Consider the following 23,533-nt stretch of genomic DNA (forward strand, 5'->3'; position numbering starts at 1 on the left):
CCCGAGCTGCTGACCGACGACGATTATAAACATGTGACTGCATGTGTGGTCGCTCACTTACTGCTACACCTGCCGGGATAATAATAGGTCTCTGCTCCAGCTCTCTGATAACTGCTGAGGGAAGAAGATGGATACCACGGACCAAGGTGCTCAGATAGAGCCGCTGCTACCGACGGTAAAGAGCATTGATCCCTGGGGACAAATATTTACTGATTAATATTTTAGGAAGTCGGTTTTTTTTTAGACTGTCAAGTTTAATCTATGTGCTATACTACTTGAAGACTAATGTTAAAATGTTGAAATATGTTATTAAAAAGGCAACAATTTCTTCAGGAGGCAGATGCAAAAATGTTTAAGTCTCCATAGGGGATAAAGTACCTGTGTGAGCTTTGGGGTTGTAGCTCAACTGCAGGAACTTACAAAACTGACTTTATCTCTCTGGCTCAAAAGGTTTGACAGCCTGCTCTGATTATTTTTTATAATTTCTTTTAGTCTAATCAATTCTTCAGTGAGCCACAATGTGACATAATCTTAAGAAGTAAGATGCAAAAGTTACTACCAGGAGGCTTTCACCAGTTATTCATGTTTAAGTTTGATGTTTGATAAGTAACAAGTACACTGTTGGAGTGATTAAGTAATGTCCAATTACACTGTGCTATATCATTTTTATATATGACAAATCCCTGTTTTGACAGATGTCCTATTAATATAGTAAATTCAGAGGAAGTGATCGCGTCTCATCATGCTGTAATGAAATTGTGACAGATTAAGGTTGATGTATGTGCAGTGCAGTAAATGTATGGTTGGGTGATGCTGTACGAGTGCATGCTCAGGCAGCTATCTCACACACAGATATCCTTTCACAAACAAACTCTATTTCTACAAGTCTTTTTTGGACAAATTTAAATCCTATTCATATAAAAGAAAATAAAGTATCTCAGGGGATGTTCTCAGAGACACGTGGGCCCATCCCCACTGGTCTTTGCTGATCATTTTGGAGGAGATTTGTTGTCATTATCCATTTGCTGTTTTCATCAAAACAGATTTTTCCATTTAGCTGAAGAGGTTTTAGACAAACAGGCTTTTAGACTGAGAGTTTCTTTGCCCTTGTACAATACTTTGAAAGCCACATGGCTTTGGTTACAACCTGACCTTAAAACTCACTAAACATTTAAGAGTTTAAAAATAACATTTCAGAGTAAATCTTTATCTGATCTGGAGAAAAAAATGTCTGGAGGGGTTGATTCATTTCTAAATTACACTGTTTATATATACTACATGTATATGAACCCTTCAACCTGTTAAACTAAATATATCATTTTTGATCTTTCAGGTCAACTCTTTCCTTGGCTCATCAGTTGGACGTAGGAGTTTGGTGAGTTACGATCCTTTTACGAGGATCACAGTTAAAAACTGTGATCAAGTTATGTTGCACTGAGGTTTTCTTTAAGATTGCACATAGAAGGAAGACTCACTGGTGGAGCTGCAAAACACTCTTGGAGTGACAAAGTTGATTTGATGTGACGTAACAAGCTCATCTATAGCAATCAAGCTTTGTCTTTGATAAGACGCTGTTGGGCGGCGGCGATGATGTCACAGCTGTAATCTCACGATGAGAGACTGGTGACTCTGTCGATAGATGCTCAGTCAGAAATTACAGTTGTTTGACACAGCAGAAGGGCATCAGCAGCTACCAGGCATGGTGTGAGCAGGGCAGCAGGAGTTTGCACTGTAGAGCTCAGCGTGTTGCACTCGGTCTAAACTGAAAGCAGACGACACAGAAGGGAAAGCTCATGAATTCTGAAAACTTGGAGGCTCCTTGGGGCTTCAAATATCAGGTAGGAAGACACTTGCTCGTCATCTTCAATATTGTGACAACATGGCTAATGTATTCACTGGTTTATTGACTTTAAGTGCATCTTTGATTGAGGATTTCTTTGTTGTGTCTAACCGAGGGCAAGGTGTGTTTCACAGGACAGAATTTGTGGACATTTTGTAGATGGACCAAAATGAGAGTAAAATCCTGGCAAAATGCAAAAGAGCTTTTTAACCACTACTGATCCATCATGCTGCTTGGAGATTGATGTAGATATTAAGGCTGCCAGAATGAGAACTCAAAGCTGTAAAACACCTAAATAGCATTTATGAAAAAAAAAGTGGTACTAATGTGTCCTCTTACAGGATGTTGAAGTTTATGGCAGAAACATTTAAGGATTACAGTGCCACATGAAAGCCTTGCAGCTAATGATATTGCTGCCACTGATGGTTCCAAAATTGCCACAGCCATCTGTAGGGATCAGATCCAAATATGTGCCACATCCTGTGATATCACTTCAGCTGTGTGGTTTGCCAGTCCTTTAACATGATTTTTCTGGTGAGTAGATCTGTCATGGTTATGTGTTAATGTTAAATCCTGACATCTCTTTGTCCAATCAACCCCTTTGAATGGCAAAATGAGTCTGTTCATACACAAAACCATCATGGAATTTGCTTCAAGTGGACCTTTGTTTCCAGAGGGCTTACATTAAGTGAGTGCAGTGCACTTATTAAGGAATATGAGGGTAAGATATCCTCCCTAGGGGACATTATAGTCGTTTTAGAATTGCTAACATATCTTTTCAAGTTCTCTTTAGTGACATGCAGCTTAGCCCAACAGTTAATCTCACATCCAAAATGCTCTTGTACCAGAACACTAACAACATATGTCTGACAACAGCAACACTGTGTCACTGAGCACACAACAACACTAACAATGGGAAGGATTGTAGTGTGTATCACTATTGTCTTTGAAGTATCTTTTATTTATGTATTCAGCATAAACCAAAATGCCATTACAAGAGGAAGGGCATTTCTTTATGGATTGTGTTAATTTACAGTGTGACCAGGAATAAATCAGAAGTGCCACAATATGTTTTATTTGTTTAGCTGTTTTTGCCATACAGTATTTACAAATGCACCAAATAAAACTAAAGTATTCCAGTAATACAAAGCAAAACTATACATATTTATTATACTTGTACAGGATAGCTACAAATGTAGAAATACTTTCTTCTGCATTTGGCCACAAGTTATCATCCACATCTCACCTTATATCCTCTGCAATACAACTGGCAAAGAATATTTTTGTGTGTCTGATCCCTGATAATGTCCAGACACCCATCATTAATTGCATCTAAGAAGCACATCTGATGTGATTGGTGGTCATCAACTTTCCATCTTCATGAGGAAAAGAATTCCTCTATATGGAGTTGAGGAATGGAGAGTAAGGTGGAAGGAAAAGTGACACTGGGATAGGCTGTAAATCACTATGTGACTGGAAGAGACTGGTGGAACACCATATTGTCCCATACAATTACATAATGTTATGGATTCTTCCTCAGTCTTTTTTATAGGAATGAAAATAGGCGCTCAGTGTTCCTTATTAGCAATTTAAACATTTTAACATCAGGTCAGGTGTACATGTAGCAGAATATAGCAAGTCATTTTTGGATATGTAAAGTTTTGACAATAGCAGCCATGTAAACATGTGCAAACTGGAGTGTGACTATACTGAGTTTTCATGGTGGAAAAAAGTTTCTGAATTTTGAAAGATGAGGTCACTGAATGCATTTTGTGTCAAGCAAATTAAAAGTGATCCTCAATTTAATCCACACTAACCTCTGTTGTGCAGACTGTGTAAAGAGTTGAACTCAGTATTAATAAATGCGTGCAACCAATTACACAAAAACTATGATATCGTTTTTTAGAAATGTAACCACTGTATGTGAGCACAGTGCAGGTTTAATGTGGGTTTATGCGGCTGGTGTGTTGGTAACAAATACTGGCAGTTTAATCTGAGCAGGGATGTTGATCCATGCCCTGTATATCTGTAGACAGATTATCAACATCAGCCTTGTGGTCTGGCCAGCCCATGTGACACTGCAGCTGTGAACAGCAGTGCCCTTCATTATCATAATGCTTCGATGGTCAACTGGCGGCCAAGATGGTTCAGGGAAAAGCTGATATCAAGCTTTCAGGATAAAAATACCTGCTGTAATAAGTGCTTTGAATCTGTTTGTAATTTCCAGGAGAAAGGATTGATCCTGCAGAAGCCACTCCAGCAGTAAAAACAGTTGTATGTTTGTTTTGCTTTCTCAATCCCAGCTGTTGCTGCTTGGACTTACAGTAAATGACAGTGACAAATGAGTTTTACTCTTAAGTCCATACCACTGGCGCACTAATCTACACCAGCATGGTGCCCAGCTCCGATAAGTAATCGTGTCTAAATATTTACAGTGTTTATAAGTCACACATTCCACAGATTGTTCAGCAAACATTGTTTGCAGTAGTAATGTTGGTTTTTCTTTTTTCTTTTCTGTATGCATTTATTTTTAATCAGCTACAGTTTAAAATATGATGAAACTACACTACCTGTGTTGCTCTGCATTATCAGTCCAACATGTTCATTCAGAGTGAAAATTGAGAATTAGTGTAGGCATTCATAGTCCAAAGAGGATCAATAGTTGAACCCCTGACCTTTAACCAAGCACCACCAATTGATCACAGTTGCATGTGTCAGTTATTGTGTATAACAACATAAGCAACTGAATCCCTGTTAGTTTGCTACCATTAGCAATTGGTTAAGTAAAAGGAATATAAAAATATGTGGTTTACTACACGTTGTTGTATTTGCACTAAGGTTTTTGCGCTGATTAAACCAACAGGATAAAGCATGTTAATTAGTTGGCAAATTTTTTGTCACCTTTGGGACAGAGCCATTTCCAGTCTTTATGCTAAAATTGAGCATAGTTAGTTCAGGCAGGCCACGAAGTCAGGCTCAGCTCTCAGTTACAGCTATATCATATGATCACAGCTAGTCATAAACATACATCAGCTGATGGATCAGCTGATTCCTCTAAGCTTCCTATTGGAAACCATACACAGTCAGCTGACAGCTCACCTGATTCCCTCAAGCATCCAATTAATCAATTGTACGCTTATTTAAGCTGCTTTAGCCTGCCATATCTCTGCTGCTTCCTCTACAAGCCTTCTTTTTGCAACCACCTTCCACCACCAGCTCCTCCTTTTTATGCTGTTTCTAATTTTATCAAATGTCAATGTTTCTGATTGCCTTGATGCTTGCTCTGTTCTGTACCAGCTGGGGGGGGTCTCTGCTGCCGTCTCCTTGTTTTAACTATTCCATGAGGCACGTGGAAGGACAAGGAGGTCCCAGAACAGAGCCATACCGCCAAATGTAATATTCTGCTTTGGAATAAAAGATATTTTGACAAAAGTGGTCCTGACTGAACTAAGATAATTTACCGAGCAGACAACGCCAGAGGTATACATTTTCTTCATTTTCTTATCAAACAAGAAAGCAAATAATTTAATTTCCCAAAATATCGAATTATTATATTTCCAGTTTATGCTACTTTATAGTAATAGTTGATATATTTTGGAAGACAATTTTGTACTTTTCACTCCAGATTTATTTGACAACATTAATTACTTTGTAGATTAAAATTAATAGTATAACATAAATCAACCATAAAATTATGATGTATTATTATGGATTAAGCTACATGACAGTATATGAAGTTGATGAAATGAGCTCCACATTTAGCAGCTGCAACATCAAAGTGATGTGCACATTATACTGTATCAGTAATTATAATGATATACATTATTCTGAAATGGGTCATGCATGTCAAAGGTGAAATTCAGCCTACCAAGGATTTAGAAATGTTTTATCCTAGATAAAAAAAAGGTATGTATTAATATTTTGCTAACATCCTCCCAGACTTGCCTCATAATGTTCAGCTTTTTTTCCCTGCAACCATGATGACACATTCATTTCACAGGTAGTGGGCGGGCTGTTTGTTTTGTTCCTATAGAGACTGCAGTGACCTCTCTGTACCCCAACTCAGCCTCTTCATGTACTTCTCCACTCCTCTCCTGCGTGCCTGTTTGAGGCTGCACAGTTTAGCTGCGAATGCTCATGCCAAGTTGTGATCGTGTGTTGGTGTTCAGATATCAAAAATTCATCTGTGTAATGTTGGAAAGTTGAGTTTTTGTTCTTGCCTGCACTGCTAAATGACAAATAATGATTTCTGTTGGTTTTACCGATTCTCTCTTACCACCTACTCCCTCTCATCTTCTTTCTGTAATACATAAGCAGACTGACATTCACACCACAGAATGCTGGTTGTCTCAGTGATCTGACGCTAATCAAGTAGATCTATGTGCTCTAGGCCATCTCCTGCCAAGGCAATGACTGCAGGTCTCTTGTAGAGCTTTCACAGAATTTAAGTGGTTGTGGTTAACTGCTAATTAACTTTTGTCACATGTGAAACGGCTGTGCAGTACTTATGAGGACGTAAAATCCTGTTGGTTCAGTAGAACAGGATGATCTATGGGAAATCTCTTGTGCTCAGACAGCCTTAATGACATTCTTAGCGGCCATTCAGTATTCTCTCTTGTAATTGGACAAAAACTCTGCGCTTGCATAGCCTGTTAACATGTGAAAGTTTGGATAACCCCACATGACTTCATAACTTGCGTGTCTTCGTTACTGAGAATTAGTAGCATAATATCAAAGCTTATAACCACACACTGGTTTATTTATTTGGAATATAGCCTGATAAATAATTGTATTTCTTTCCTCAAATTACAAGTGTATCTTGTGGTTGTAACGGGAGTAGTGTGGGTGGTGGGTAGAAGAAGATGGATAAATCAATGATACTGAACTTACTTTACCAAACTTTTTGTAATTCAAGTCAAGCAGTGAGTCACTTTTTGAGCTTGGCTCTCATTAACAAAACTGTACAGGTCACTGCAAAGGAAGCTCCTCAAAACAGAAGTAAAACTTTTAACTGTAGGTGGGTAATTTATTGTTCCCATTATAAAAAGCTTTTTTGTTTGATGCTTTTCAATATTAGATGTGCAATTAGTATCCATGGCAACTGCGCTATTTGGTTGGAAAATGTGTTTGTTCACAATGTCCTCAGCATTATTTTTATGACTCTTTAATCTAATTTATTTTTTAAGTAGCATAAAGGGAACTATATCTAAACTTCATCGCCAGCCTTGCATTCTAAATGACAATAAAATAACGTTGAATCTTTGAATTTCATGCTATGTTCAGGACACATTAGTGTAGTAATGTTGTCTTATGTTCCACTTCCAGATGATAAAATACTGAATGACTGTGCTCTTGAATAATATTTATAATATTGAATATATGTTTGTGTGTGTGTGTGTGTCTGTTTGCCAATATGTTTCCAACAGAGGAATGACGACGAGGCTGTGGTGGACAGAGGAGGAACCCGATCCCAACAGGGAACCAACTTTGAGAAGGAAGATCTAGAAGGTACCTGGACGGACACCGAATGCATCTGGAATACAAAAAGCTTCAAGCAGTGAAAGGCTGCTGTAGCTGAGTCCGCCTACTCTGTACTTGCAACTGCTGCTTTCCTCTTGACAGCTTTTTCATAGTTAAAAGATAAGAGCAGAGTGGGAGGTAGAAAACTGTGGGTGAGCTGAGTTCGCATCAGCAATTTCATAACCAGTGAAAAACATGGACAATCAAAACAAAGATACAAACAGTAAGATTGAGTAACTTTGGGTAACTAAAGGCCAACAGCTTTCCCCATCTATATATGCAGACACAGTCAACAATACGCAGCTTTTCAGCTTTAGCTTTACACTCACATTAAAAGTGTATAAATAGTAAATATTGCCATAATGCAGATGGACAGATGTAAAGCCTGACACTACTGTAAGTGTGAGTAGTGTGTATCTCATGTGTGTGTGTGTGTGTGTGTGTGCTAATCACATTGCTTCAGTAGGTTTGTAAACAACTTGCCTTTGCATATTTGATGGCACTCAACTGAACTGAACTTTTACTCATCAGTAAGACTTCAGTGTTTTAAATAGTAGTTATCAGGCACATTGTTACGGCTCCTCTTTGCAATTTCTTCCCAGAGCTCCTCCACAAAACTTTAAAATAAAAAGTTGTCCAAAATAGCTGCAAAATACATGAGAATTATTTTGAGAAGTGTAAAAATATTATAATGTGTGTGGCATTTATTTAAAGAATGTAGCTATATTAAACCCAAGTTGATTTGACCTAATCAATAAAATGATGTTGAACAGGTGTCAATAACTAATACAGTGCTTTTTAATTGTCAATATTCAGAACAACACCCTATGCCCATAGTTTTAAATCCAAAATACCAAATAAAGAATATCTTGGTTAATTACTTGTGCCCAGCATTTTGGCAGAGCTGTACCAATCATTCTGGAGAGCACTGTATGTGCTGTATGAGGTGAATTTTCATGTCATACTGCAGTGAGCTGAGTGGGCTGACTTACAAGTGCAAACACAGACATGCTCTCTTTTTCTCTCACTCACGCTGTCTCATACCTGCACAGAAAACAAACATGGGCATGCAAACATAGTTGTGCAAGGTAGAAGAATGGATGCATAAATTAACAACCAGGCAACACAATTATATCAGAGTATATGCATATTAATTTACATAGAAGACGGCAGATAAAAAAAAAATCTCTCATTGGTAGATAATTGTAGCATTCAATTTTACACGTCATGTATTTGAACCGTAAATTCACACCTTTCTTGTCACACGTTATGCAATATGCTTTCATGTATTGCCTAAAGTATACTATACGTATATAGATACTATACTATACTATATAGACTATAACCTCACTAGATCACTCTGTAATTTCATGCCATACAAATAGTGATCATTTATTTGTATGTTTGTATATCAGATCACTTATGCCGCAACTTTTTAATATTTTTCATCCATCACCAAAAACTCTATTTAGACATGTGTTTTTTTTCACACTTGGTTTAGTTTAGTGCACATTTGAACAGTCAACACATACTGTATAATAACCAAACTATTATTTTCATGAGGAGAGCATGATATGTCCTGTTTTATTTCATACATATTTAGGGACAAAATGATTATTTATGATGTAGACTACTAAAGAGTTAGATTTTTTCATGAAGGTGGTACGATGGTTTAGTGTGGCTCTTTTTTAGAAAGGAACAACTCAAAATGAAGTATCTTTTCAATGAATCTTTGAGCAAAAGAAGGTGCTAAAAGATAAAAACCTTTTATACTCAAACAACAACAGTCGCTTTTCTCTTTATACAGAACCAAATGTGACTACTAGTAAATGTTTCACGTTCTTTATTGTTGTTAAGTCGAGATAATTCTGATAATGTATTATTGTACATCCATAACAGGTGGTATTAATTTGATGCTCAATGTGGTATGGTACATTATATAGCAGCAGTAAGCATTATATTATTACATAATATCTATGATGCACTTCATCACAATAAAAACACTCCTCATGTAGCAGAAACCCATAATAAATAATATAAAGCTTAACACAAAGAAGTAGTGCTAAACCACGATCAGTTAAATCATAATGATTATCTGTAAAGCTTTTGAAGGCACACAGACACACACACACACACAGACACACACACACACACGCACACACACGCACAGACAGACAGACTTAGGCATTTGATCCTCCTCTAACCAGTGTGGGTGTGTCTCCAGGCCACAGGACTCTCTACATCGGGGTTCATGTCCCTTTGGGCAGTACCAGGCACCGCAGCCATCGCAGGCACCGTCACCATGGAAACAAACACAAGAAGAGGACCAGTGACCGGGCCCTCACCTTGGTGGAGGGTAGAGAATCTCCTGTTTATGGTATTTCTCCACAGTCATAGACTTGCATGCATTATAGCACAGACAGATATATCTTACTAACTGAAGCATTCCAGTTCGAACCACTCAATTGTGCAACTCCTTGCGTTCCCAGACACTCCCTCCCAGAGAGTGCAGTTCCTGCTGGGTACTGAGGATGATGATGAGGAGCATATTCCTCATGACCTCTTCACTGAGATGGATGAAATCTGTGTGAGGGATGGAGAGGATCCTGAGTGGAGGGAAAGTGCCAGGTAGACTATAACGTAGCGTCTACACACATTAATGACCTACATGCCATTACTGAAAGCTCTGATTGAATAGACCGGCCATACACATGATCCCACTTATACTGATGAAAGATGTAGCTGTGTGTCTAATGTTTGTATTCCCATTACATTAAGTAATTGCAATTCATTGTTATAACTAAAAGGACATTAACTTTTTGTTACTTTTTCTGATAATAGTCAGTGTATCTCGATTACACTGACTATTATCAGAGAAAGTAGACTTTATCCATTGCCTGAATTATGGTATTCTGTTATTTATACTTGTATACAGGTGACATATAAATGGATAAAACTGAGAGAGAGAGAAAGACATATTGGAGCTAAATCGGAGGAGAGAGGGACCTAGAATGTATGAGTGCTGTTTTTGCAGCTAGAACAGATGGCTGGCCGGTTTTGCCGTCTGCTGGCCTCTTCTGACTGATAGTCAAACTCCTGTTACAGGTGGCTGAAGTTCGAGGAGGATGTTGAGGACGGAGGGGAGCGATGGAGTAAGCCCTATGTAGCCACTCTGTCTCTGCACAGCCTGTTTGAGCTGCGAAGCTGCATTATCAACAGCACTGTGCTGCTTGACATGAGGGCTAATACCATAGAAGAGATTGCCGGTAACTACTATTATGAGACACAGAGTTAATGTTATTTGTTTTCTTAATGCTGGAAGTTTCTGCTCCTTACATTTGTTTGATGCACTGTTTGTAATATAGGAATATTAGTGTACTTATTCTTTGCACTAAGATCAAGTTGCACTGGACAAAATCCTCAGCTAGAACCCTGAAACATGAATGAAACATGCTTCTATGTGTCCACCTTAGACATGATCTTGGACCACCAGGAGCTATACTCACCACTGGGAGATGATCTTAGAAAGAAAGTACGTGAAACACTGCTGAAGCAGCACCATCACCAGAACCAGAAGAAGCTGGCTAATCGCCTGCCAATTGTGCGCTCCTTTGCTGACATGGGTCGGCGGACATCGGAGCTCCACCTGGACAAGAATGGTGAGAAAACCGAAAAGCTGTGGTTCCTCTATTGCAGGGGTGGGCAACCTGCAGCTCTGGAACCCTAAGCAGCTCTTTTAACCCCTCTCTAGTGGTTCCCGTTGGCTTCGACAAAAAATTAGATGGAAATAAATAAATGTAAAGCCGTGTAGCCATTACACACAGAAAAGACAACAACGTTTAACTAAAATGTGAGATGTAATGTCATACTTTACATCTTGATGCTTTCACCATCAACGCTGCTGGGTCACTGGTAATGCTTGATCTGTGGTGAGAAATTTGCATAATAAAGCTCAACTATATGTTGACTTTTTAGAGTTGTTGAGTTTTTTGTTTTTTATTGGCCAAAATGGCTCTGTGATAGCAAAGGCTGCTGCTATATTGCAGTGGTTCCCAACCTTGGGGACCGTCTAAGATGTTGCAAGATACATCTGAGGGATCTTCTTTCTAAATTTGTATTTTTTGTCTTGTGAATTGTTGGACAATTTTTGGAAAATTCTACTTCTTCAGGCCTTTATAATTTAAATAAATCATTCTTAGAAGAAGAATCAGTTTTTGGTTGAAAACATGTTGACATAATATTAAGTAATTAACAATGTGAACTGACATAACTTTGTTTTAAGGGGTCACAGGTCAAACCACTGTTTTAATGAATCTGGTTTGTAGTGTTTAAGTGTGGGATACTTGTGCAATGTGTGTGTGTGTCTGTGTGTGTGTGTGTTATAAGCATATGCTCTTAACTTGCATATATTCTTATCTTTTTTTGGTCTACCACCCACCATCTGCCCACCCACCTGCCATAGCCTTACTAAAGTCACCAGGTGCTGGTTTATACACCTTTTACCAGCTTATACTTAAATAACATATTGTAGAGAGTATCCTCATGATTTGTGTGGCAACTCAAAATAGCTTGCTTTTATTGGGTTTAAGTGGTTGAGCAGGTTAAAAAACAAACTTCAAAAGTAAATTATATAAATATACACATTTGTTTTCTGTTGATGTTCGCATAGGAGAACTATTTGGTTCAAATTTGGGCTAAATTTAGTCACAGACAGGCTTGTAGTTGGAAGAATTACTTGTCTACATCATTGCCAACTACATTTTGTAAGCATCAGGTTTGCCAACACTCCACATGACAAAATTAGTTACGCAGAACGCAGCAAATCATTTTCTAGTTTACTAGAAATCTTGGTGGCACATCATGAGCAATTTAATTTCACTGGTGTGGCATATTCTAGCTAATTTCAAAGCAACAATCTCGGGTAAGCTCCACGTCATGCTTTGTGAGCGTATTAAACAGTATAATTAGTGTCAATTTTTGACCCCGTTGTATAATGCATACAGAAATTAGGCAGGTCAGGCAGCTTGGCAGTAATCACGTTAACGTGAGCCTGGATTTTTTGAGACAACAATAGTTGGGTGGTTTTATCCACAACAGCACTCGTAAAAGCTGGCCTCTGTGATCTGTGTGTGATCCTCACTCTTGTTTCCCTTTCTAGAGATATTCTCTATACCTTGTCATTCTCATTGTATATCAGGAAATCATCAGTTGCTGAAATGTTGAGACTATTTTGGAATTGATTCATAATTCACCCGTCTGGATTATCCAGGTCAGATGTCATCCTCCCAGTCTCAGTTAGCTGGTTCAGATGGGAAAGTTGACGCCAGTCGAGAGAACAGTTCTGTGGACTTCAGCAAGGTACAGTACACACACTGTGCAGTTGCACTGTAATACAGACATAGAGTACTGTGTTTCTAAAGTTATGTGTGTAATATAAGAAAACTTGTGCTTTACTTAGGTATTTTGATTTCATATTGCTTTATTCTTCTACTTTGCACATTTTAGAGGGAAATACTGTAGTTTTTACTATATTCATTTGTCAGGTATAGTTACTAATTAATTTGCAAGATAAGATTTTACATGCAAGAAATAGGTCCTCATATACAGTAAATATGATGATTGACACCTTCATACACACACACAACTACTGAATGAGTGACTGAATGACAGGCGTGCAGCCCAAATGCCCAAATGCATCTCTTGCTCCTACAATCATCTAGTAAGGGATTAGGATTATAACCATGTTAAGTAAGTATAAAAGTAATTCGGCTGTGATGATCTGAACATCACAACCCCTCAAAACACAGACAAAGATAAAATCCTCCGGCGTAATGTATATGCTTTTATATGCTTTTGTCCTGTTCACTGGGACAAAGTGTGTTCGACATATATGGAGTGTACACACAGCAAAGAATAATCAGCAAAACAGCACTCTACCAGTGTTTATGTAAGTCACGACCCATCAATATATCAAGAAAATAATAATTTTTGGATAGTTGTGAACAACCGCCCTAGAGCCACATGAACTCTATGAAGGAACAAACAACACTCCAGTCAACACTTGTCAACTCCACATAATTATCGCTGAAAAATCAACACCTTTAATATTCCAAAATATTTTGTACAATGGAGGTCTACTGCATCAAAAAGAGTGGAAATCAGATTTAGCTACTGTAAGAGGATCAGTTTCATGGTCAGGGTCAACTTTTATATGCTTTTAGGCATCACAGTTTGGGGGAATGAACTATATCTCATCCTTATGGGTTATAATGCAACAGGTCAGGGTAACATCTATGTTTAAATGATATTTTGTAGTATTTTATTTGAACACATCTGTGACTTATCTAATGTTATGTCCTATGAAACACAAAGCCTGGACATGCGCACTCAATTTCGACTAGAATCCAGTCAAACCATTTCATTTGAGATTTAATGTGAGGATACAATAATTATTTATTTATAGACTGCTTTTTAAAACATGAATGATCTTTTTATCTTTTCAAAGCATGCTCTCAGTCAAAGCAGCTTAGACGTTAAGCTAACGGGAAAAGGGTGTCAAGGTCTTTTATATGTTACTCTTAACACTGTACTTTGTGTCCTCTTTCAGATTGACCTTCATTTCATGAAAAAGATCCCCCCGGGGGCTGAGGCGTGTAATGTCTTAGTAGGAGAGCTGGAATGTCTGAACAAGCCGGTGGTGGCATTTGTCCGCCTTTCACCGGCGGTCCTGCTCAGTGGGCTGACTGAAGTCCCCATCGCTACAAGGTTCCTGCAGGCTGATTCAACTAAATTTGCTATACATATCTCTTTATTTACCCTGCTAAACCTTACCATTAAGTAAATATGCATCGAAGTTAGTTCTGATTCAGATTTGATTTGACAGCGTATTAAAAAAATATCTGTTTTTGCCTTCAGGTTTTTGTTTATTCTTTTAGGGCCAATGGGGAGAGGCTCTCAGTATCATGAGATTGGGAGGTCCATTGCAACACTTATGACAGATGATGTAAGAATTCACCACTTTACCGTTTTAGCACCTGTAGGGTTTATTATTCATTAATGTTTAGAGGAGGGTGAATTGTTTTGAATGTCAACCAGATGTCGATTTTCTACAGGCACTTTTGCATAAATTCACAGTCCAGCATAACTAAACAAATTCCTGAAGTGATAGAACATTTCTCAGCATGAGACACAGCACAGAGCTTTTATGACATGTTTTGGCGATTAGTCAGCCCTCATGTCCTCCTTTTTGTCCGGGATTTAGGCTGCCGTCCATTAACACTGAGGAAAAGATGGGCTTTGACGAATTCCAAACTTTGTTATACTCTCTTTGGAATCAGTCAGTTTGATGAAACTGCATGTTTTATAAGGTATAATTGTGAGTCAGTGGTTAATGCTGTGGTTTCATAGTGAGCAGGTCCTAGGTCTGATTAGCTTAAACTTGGCTGTGCGGTATGTTCTGCACATGTTTGTATACACATGCATGTATCTTTAAGGATGTCAAATGCAATGGGAGTGGTGAGGCTTGCACATAGAGTGCAGCATATGCACCGGACTTAGTCAAAGTTTGAGTCAGGAGTGCAGCCGTAATCCACCTCTTATTTGTTTTTCTTTTACCAGGTTTTCCATGATGTTGCCTACAAAGCTAAAGACCGCAATGATCTGATTGCTGGGATTGATGAATTCCTCGATCAAGTGACAGTCCTGCCTCCAGGAGAATGGGACCCATCCATACGGATAGAGCCTCCAAAAAATGTACCTTCTCAGGTTGGTAAGAATTCAGTAAGCTGGTTGTCTTCTTTTCTTAAAAAAAAAAATGCATGTGAAAAACAACCTAACTGCTGTGGACTGTTTGTTAAACAGGAGAAGAGGAAGAAAAGTAACATTTTACCAAACGGATTAGTAGAAGGTGATGATGAAGAGGAGGAAGGTGGCCATGGGGGTCCAGAACTGCAGCGTACAGGAAGGTGGGGAATCACAAAGGTGTTTTTTGTTTAAGCAAAAGGAAATATTGGCAAAAATATTGTCTTATGGACCTAATCGAAAGAATACTAATGCTGGCTAATGATGCCAGATGTGGAAGAGTTTTATGTATATAAATGACATAATTCACTCTTTCCTTATAGTTTTCTAAAATGTACATAGACTTTTCTAAAATCAAGCCAATAAACTGAAAAATAACACTTTTCTACAAAATGTACAATGCAAAGTGGATTGGCTACTTGTTGTTAAACTTGGTCTGTAGTTGTAGTCATAAAGTGGTTTCCATAGAAACATCCTGTCTTGAGATGTCTATTTGCAGCTAGACTTTTCTATCACAGAGGCCTATCACACTAAGCCATACTTGGGAATGGAGGTAAAGCAAGTTAGGGAAAAAGAAACAAATTGTAGTATATATTTTTTTATAAGATCAATGCTGTCAAAATGAAGATTAATTTATATTGCTAAATGTTATTAGGCTATCTCTTATTTAAAGAAGGTTTCACATGTGAATAAGTTCTTTTTATATTTCCAGGTGGTTCGGTGGTCTATTTTTAGACATCAAGCGCAAGGCACCCCACTACCTGTCCGACTACACTGATGCTTTAAGCTTACAGTGTGTGGCCTCTTTCCTCTTCCTCTACTGTGCCTGCATGTCCCCTGTCATCACCTTTGGAGGACTACTGGGCGAGGCAACAGAAGGACGCATAGTAAATCACATGCCCTTTCCTCTAAATGTTCACAGTGTTCTGCCAAGACTGGCTGTGCACCGTTGTACACTGTACTAGACAACAGTTGTAGTTCAATATGGTGATGATTTCTAAAGTAACTGTCCATCAGTTATCTCTCTGTCCTTTCTCATTCCCCAGAGTGCAATTGAGTCGCTGTTTGGAGCCTCGCTGACTGGAATAGCCTATTCCCTGTTCGCCGGGCAGCCCCTCACCATTCTCGGCAGCACCGGGCCAGTGCTTGTATTTGAAAAGATATTGTTCAAATTCTGCAAGTATGTTGTCTTTTTATTTGACTGTACACTATAAATAATCACTCTAAATGACCAATGATTTCAGGTTTGTTTAATCTAGACATTGCATAATTTTGTGATTACATTGTCTGACGTTTATTGGCTTTTCTGCGGGATATGTGGACACGAGTCTCTCAAACATCTGGCTTCTTATAGACCTTTAAATACTCTTAATGTATTGACATTTAATTTGTAATAATGAATTCCTCCAATCCTCCACATTACAAAGAGTAAATAGTCAATACATAACATGGTTTGATCTCTGATATGTCCCACTCTTTTATCTCCACTTAGGGAGTATGGCTTGTCCTATCTGTCACTCAGAACCTGTATTGGTCTGTGGACAGCTTTCCTCTGTATCGTACTGGTGGCTACAGATGCCAGTTCCCTCGTTTGTTACATCACACGTTTCACAGAGGAAGCCTTCGCCTCACTCATCTGCATCATCTTCATCTACGAAGCCTTGGAGAAACTCATCCACCTTGGAGACCACTATCCCTTCAACAAGAACAACAACCTGGACAAACTCACCATGTACTCGTATGTGGACACTTATTCCTACAATACTCTCAAACAGTATATTTTTGAAAGTAGTTAAAAAGAAGAATAAATACATTCGTTGGAGGTACTGTTAATCCTGTATGGTTACAGGGATTATTTAGTCATCCAGATGCTCATTTGCTTCCACAGATGTTCATGCGTTGAGCCTTCTGACCCCACCAATGGTACCCTGAAATATTGGGAGCTCAATAATGTCACTGCCTCAGAAATCTACTGGGAAGCACTGGAGGCCAAGGTACTACCCACACCGGCTTTTAAAAAATCAAAAACAAATCTGTCGGTCATGAATTTTTGCGTTACACAAAGACAGACTGAAAAGCTTACATTTAGGTTTTCCACCTTAAAGTGGCATGCTCTCCCAGATGGAGGAAGCTGAACAGAGGAGATTAAGGGCATGTGGGCTGGATTATATTGGATTACTCACGGCAAATCACTATGAAAGCACATTTTTTTTGTACTCAGTTAAGTTTTTTGTGGACATAAACCCTGTTTCTGGAAATGTAGTCTGCCGATGCTGGTTTATTGCTAATCATATGCTAAGGATAAATACCTACCCTCTACCTGTTGTTGCAGGATTGTATTGAGAAGCGCGGGGAGTTTGTGGGCAGTGCCTGCGGCCCTCATGGACCCTACGTTCCTGATGTCCTCTTCTGGTGTGTCATTCTCTTCTTTTCCACCGTCATCATGTCCGCTTTCCTCAAGGACTTCAAGTTCAGTAATTACTTTCCCACAAAGGTATTATTCTTCATACATTATCATTCCATTAAAGTGCATTATGATCCAAGCATGTAGACAAAGCTGCTACAGCTGCTAAACATGGCTGTGGTTATGAAGCATAGTGCAGTGGTACACTCTAGTGGTCAAATATAGGTACTGCACACTAGAAACAAGGAGTCCTGTTTCCTGTAACCCTTTTGTTTCTCAATACATTGGGTAAAATAAATGAAACTGAATGATTTAAATGCATTTTTACATGTTTAACCCTTCATCAGGTGAGGTCCATCATCAGTGACTTTGCTGTTTGCTTCACCATCCTTACCATGGTCTTAGTCGACTATGCCTTAGGGATCCCCTCTCCAAAACTAAAGGTTCCCAGTGTGTTTAAGGTGAGCCACTCCTCAAAAGAAACAGTTTGCCAGATTTATATGAACAAATTGCTATCTAACATCATAATTTCAACTCTCTACTAATTACTAATATTTATCTCTAACCAACAACAACCTTTAAAAAAAAAAAAAAAATCAGCCAACCAGAGATGATCGAGGTTGGTTCATCAACCCACTGGGGCCCAACCCCTGGTGGACCGCCGTCATTACGGTGGTCCCAGCTCTGCTTTGTACCATCCTCATCTTCATGGACCAGCAGATCACAGCTGTCATCATCAACAGGAAAGAACACAAACTCAAGGTACTTTCCTGTCCCAGCTTTGAACTCTGGTTGCAGACTGCATTAGTAAAATGGTTTGTGCAGCATCTGAATTCAGCATGTCTGAAAGTGCTGCAAAATTGCTTGACTTACATTTTATTTACTGGGGCTTTCCCCTTTCAGAAAGGTTGTGGGTACCACCTGGATCTGTTCATGGTGGGGGTGATGCTCGGTGTGTGCTCTTTGATGGGCTTGCCCTGGTTCGTAGCAGCCACCGTTTTGTCTATCACCCACGTCAACAGCCTGAAGCTTGAGTCAGAGTGCTCGGCTCCCGGCGAACAGCCCAAGTTCCTCGGCATCAGAGAGCAACGCGTCACTGGCCTCATGATCTTCACCCTCATGGGATGCTCTGTCTTCATGACATCTGTGCTGAAGGTCAGACACTGTCTTTTTGTTATTTGTGCATTTTGATTTGTGTGCAGTTATTCTCCCAGTATTATTTAATCTGATGTAAAGTATCCCTCTGTATTTGCTCTATGCATTTTTCTGTGCTTCATCCTGAAGCCATTTAATGTTCCTTGGTTAATTATTGAGTACAGTACAGTTGGTCTGCTGAAATAGAACTGTTACTGACATTTTTATTGTGTTTCAGTTTATTCCTATGCCCGTGTTGTATGGAGTGTTCCTGTACATGGGAGCATCTTCTCTCAAAGGCATTCAGGTAAAATGATTTTGTATTTAATGTATGCATCTTTTTTCACTCACATTATACTGTATGACTACATGGTGATACAACACTTGCCTCATATGACTGACTCTGGTATTGTCTTTGGTTTTAGTCGATTAAATGTAATTAACTGATGTTGAAAGTAAATTGAATCACACAAAAATTTGTATCACATACATTTTCTTAATGCTCACATTAGGAATGAAAACAGTGCTGTGCACTCACAAAATTAAAATGTGATTATCAAACACTTAAGAACCTGTGCAGAATTACTGTTGTAAATATTAAACTTTTTTTAGATTATCTGCATGGCTGAGATTAGACAGACAGTTGGTCTGTGTGGTTAAGTTTTAATTTGTAGACGCTCCGGATAATCTGTGTAGACTGTTAATTCTCATTAAACCATGATAGGGAATCGCCTCCATATTGTCTGGTTGCCCAGATAAAAAGTGTTAATTGGCCTCCAGTGTGTTCCGAGCATTTACAGAACACCTGACTGTTATTTAATTGCCCTGTTTACTTCTTTTTTTTCTTCACTTTGAAGTACTTACTGTTATTGGTTTGGAAAATTATATTTAAATTAAGACAAATGTGTTTGGGGGAAAAAAGATATTTATTGCAGAGGTGTCCTTCTATGCTTTTCAGGAGCTCCAGCCTTTTGTAGTTACACATCTAGCAGACGCAGAGCAACTTTTAGCTTGATAAATGGATTTTATCCACCAGCTAGTCAATAACGATTGCTGTTTGATGCTGGGGAGACCCTTCCTACTCCCAAGTGGCCCAAAAAAAGACAGTTATTGCAGGTTTAATAATTGCTTATCATTTATCCCCTCCAGTTCTTTGACCGCCTGACACTGTTTGGTATGCCAGCAAAGCATCAGCCAGACTTCATCTATCTACGACATGTACCCCTGAGGAAGGTGCACCTCTTCACCATTATCCAGCTCAGCTGTTTGATTATGCTCTGGGTCATCAAGACCTCCAAGGCTGCCATTGTTTTTCCCATGATGGTGTGTAAACAGTCCAATTATACCCTCTGCAGGACCATTACACAGGCAGCATACATTTCACCACAAATCTAAGTGTTAGCAGGGCTCAGTATATGAGTACAGGTATGCTACTGGGGTTAGTAGGGCTCCTTCCATATACACTGGGATTAATGCAGGCCTTATATGATAATATATAAGCCTTATAATAATGTAAACTCAAAAAGACTTAATATTTGGTCAGGATCATCGCTCTGTGGGTTTGTTTCATTTTTTGTGACAGCAGTTTCTGTTTACCAAAGCAGTTTGTTTGTTTTTTTGTTGTTATGGCTTTGTTAGTTATTTCATATTACTCCCAAAATAACACAGGGAACATGCTGACTATATCTAAACAATAAGGGAGTCCATTTCAACTGATTTGTCTTTCATGCTACCACTAGTGTCTGCTTCCTATTAGTTTTAATCCATCTACCTCTTCAGCACAGCATTACTCCTTTATTTGGCCATTTTTTGTGTGCTTAGATGTTTCAGTTCTGTGTCTCTATTCTGCAGGTACTGGCTCTGGTGTTCATCCGGAAGCTCATGGACTGTTTCTTTACCAAGAGAGAGATGAGCTGGCTGGATGACCTCATGCCAGAGAGTAAGAAAAAGAAGCTTGAGGACGCTGAAGAGGTACTATTTCTCTCATAAACAAACAGCTATAGAACAGCATGCAATTTTTTACATTTAAACTTTATTTTATTCAACCTCCAGGAAGAGGAGCAGAGTATACTGGCGGAAGATGAGGCAGTAGTGCAAGTGCCATTAGAAGGGTACAAGTAAGTTAGTAACATTTACTCAACTGTGACTGTTTTTCTAAATGCCATTTTATGTACAGCACATTACTTTGTTGCATAAAGATGTAAATTGTTACCTGGCTTCTCTTTTAACAGAGGAATACCCATCATCAATATCACAGATGAAATGTCAAAAGGTTCTTTTGGAAATACTTGGACAGCAACCTAAGACATTTGAGAAAGACCTCAAAACATTATGGTAAGACTTTTTGCTGTGTTGAATATACAGTCACTCATTGTTTATCTGGATAATGTTGTGTTGACAGAGATGAAAATAGAGTTCTTATTGCGAATTATAAAAGCAGCATCTTTTTGACTCAAATACATACTTCAACTCAAAAACTAAAAAAAGAAACATTAAAATATGTGGTAATTCAATTAGACACTATGTGTGGGCACTAATAAGCTTAGGTAAACATTTCAATAAAGAAATCGTGCTACAGTAGTATTTATCTCCAAGGTTGGCTGCCATTAACTCATTAAATATTTGGCTTCGTCTTGTGATGCTTTATATATATCTGTATATCTATCTATCTGTTTTAATTTACAGAAATCTGTATAGGGAGCATTATGAGTCATTCCAAATCAGGCACATCTTTTTTGTGTGAAATACAAGTAAAAGTGATGTGCAAAATGTGCATGTTTTAAAAAACATGTCCATTCTTGTGTCTTTAATGCACTGAAAAGGTTTAAAGGAATAGTTTGACAATTTGGAGAATTTTACTGTAAAGTCATGAGAGTGGTATGAATCTTCTCTTGTAACTCTTCACAAAAAAGTGAGTAATGACATTTCTCAAAATGTAGAACTGTTTCCCCTCAACTTGGACCTCTTAACATTCGCATGCTCAGCTAACTCTAAAATGTGATAAAGGGAATTTGCAAATTGAAGAAGATGTAATCTATATGCAAAACAGATCTGCACCAGAGTTCAGTAAGTGAAACTGTAACTCATCACCGGCTGCAACACCAACAGTTGCCACAAAATGAAATGCAACAGGTGTCCAGTGGGGGAAAGAACAAGGAACATCATACATTATTTTTATGGGTCTTAAGTAGCCTACAATTTTCAGGTACTTGTTCTTTAGTTTACTTTATGTTACTTATATTTTTCTCCATTACATTGTTTTTTTTAACAACTGTAGTTATTAGTTACTTTTCAGATTTAGAGTTTTCATTCATAACATGTGATGTAATAAGTAATACAGTATTTAATAATATAACACTCACTACTGCATGAATTCTTTTACTTTTGATGCTTTAAGTACATTGTGCTGATAATACTCCAGTGTGTTTTCACTACGATATTACTATTTTTTACTTAAAGTTCCAGTGTGTAACATTTAGGAGGATCTATTGTCAGGCTTTTTGCATTTTTTCAATCAGTAACTACACTGCAAAATTCCACTAAACCCTACACACTGGACCTTTAAAGCCAAGGAAGGAGGTTTCTACTGCCTTGTTTCATTGATTTCAAGGGGACCTAATCAGACCTGGTATTAAGAATAACTACCTAGAAATAGCCAATCTTCTTACTGATCTTATTTGTTTCGTTAGGTCATATAGAGGCATCAGTATTAACCAGCTAAAGACTCCTTGTAGTAGGTTTAACATTAAGTAGAGAGTCTGAGTACTTATCCACCACTGCTAGGGACAAGTCTCCTTGTTTACCTACTACTTATACATTGTGTTTTCTTTCTTGACAGTTCACTACAACGCAACAGTATTTCACAACACTGGAGTGCAAGATGAGGAATTTGAAACGAAGAAGATGGAGGACAGTGTGTGTGTGAGTGTTTGTCACTGTCTCTTCTGTGTGCCTGTAAACAAAATGCGTATTGTATGTTGCAGTTTATTAATCCTTCAAGTTTAGTCCTGTAAATCTCTGTGTGTAAGTGAATAACTATTATTTAATGTGTCACAAATATTCCGCCTCTTCATGAATCAGTGAAACCCACTATTTTCTTCTGTTGTTAATGTCAAATTTCTACTTTCTGAATGTAGATACTGTATTGCTCACACTGAATGTAAACAACAGAAATGTAAAAGGTTGGTCTTGCTAAGAGACTGTTTTCAAGTTTTTGTCTTCGGATCAATTTGTGTTTATTTTGTTATATACTTTGTATTTTGAAGTACAGTCATATCAACATATCCTTAGATTCTGTATCTATTTATATACTGATTCCCTAAACTTCTCTATTAAGTTCTCTGTAGACATTAAATATGATGCTAAGTTAAATATAAACATCTAGTAAGTATTTTAAAAGCCCATGGTCCTTCTTGACCATAACTATATATAAACCCTCTGAAAAGCCATACATTTGTACAAACCCCTTTAACATTATAACATGAAAAGCTTGCAAAATACACATTTCTGATGTCTGTTTATCAGTTAGGACTATTTTGAATCTAATGTAATGATTTTGACTGACGGGAATGAGTGCTTTAAAGTGATCGATACAAGGGCAATATACATACATCTCTTAAGAACCAAATGCAATAGCACTTTCTGCCAGAATCTCAATACTCTATTTATATGAGAAATTATTTATCTAGCTTTATTTTGTGCAATAAAATGACTATGTTTGCTACAGAATACTTTGTAGCCGAAGAGACACTAAGAGATATTTTGCCTCCTGGTGTCAGTGCATTGCTTATATTGTAAATAACATATTACAATATTGTAAATTAAAAAAAAAAACA

The 23,533-nt window shown here is 38.1% G+C and overlaps 1 protein-coding gene across 5 annotated transcripts; it reads left to right on the top strand.

The window, feature by feature from the left end:
• Positions 1-21,024, top strand: slc4a10b (solute carrier family 4 member 10b). Of its 5 annotated transcripts, none has more exons than XM_035677250.1 (25): positions 1-188; positions 3,721-3,737; positions 7,267-7,348; positions 9,585-9,737; positions 9,850-9,988; positions 10,466-10,626; positions 10,834-11,019; positions 12,630-12,718; positions 13,968-14,125; positions 14,276-14,363; positions 14,978-15,124; positions 15,221-15,324; positions 15,873-16,047; positions 16,207-16,340; positions 16,653-16,898; positions 17,049-17,154; positions 17,493-17,654; positions 17,912-18,025; positions 18,165-18,326; positions 18,468-18,719; positions 18,937-19,005; positions 19,848-20,021; positions 20,550-20,669; positions 20,751-20,815; positions 20,930-21,024. In XM_035677250.1, exons 1-25 carry the CDS (start codon positions 128-130, stop codon positions 21,000-21,002), a joined length of 3,237 nt encoding a protein of 1,078 aa, XP_035533143.1. In that variant the 5' UTR covers positions 1-127; the 3' UTR covers positions 21,003-21,024. The 5 variants fall into 5 exon arrangements, with proteins under 5 accessions (XP_035533143.1, XP_035533144.1, XP_035533148.1 ...); XM_035677251.1 differs by lacking the exon at positions 3,721-3,737 and adding an exon at positions 4,092-4,114 and having other exon boundaries at positions 1-182; XM_035677255.1 differs by lacking the exon at positions 3,721-3,737 and adding an exon at positions 11,958-11,960 and having other exon boundaries at positions 1-175.
• Positions 21,025-23,533: the final 2,509 nt, after the last annotated feature.

This window comes from Morone saxatilis, unplaced genomic scaffold (genome assembly GCF_004916995.1).
Source record: "Morone saxatilis isolate NCDOM2014 unplaced genomic scaffold, NCSU_SB_2.0 Contig5, whole genome shotgun sequence".
Classification (NCBI taxonomy): Eukaryota; Metazoa; Chordata; class Actinopteri; family Moronidae; genus Morone; species Morone saxatilis.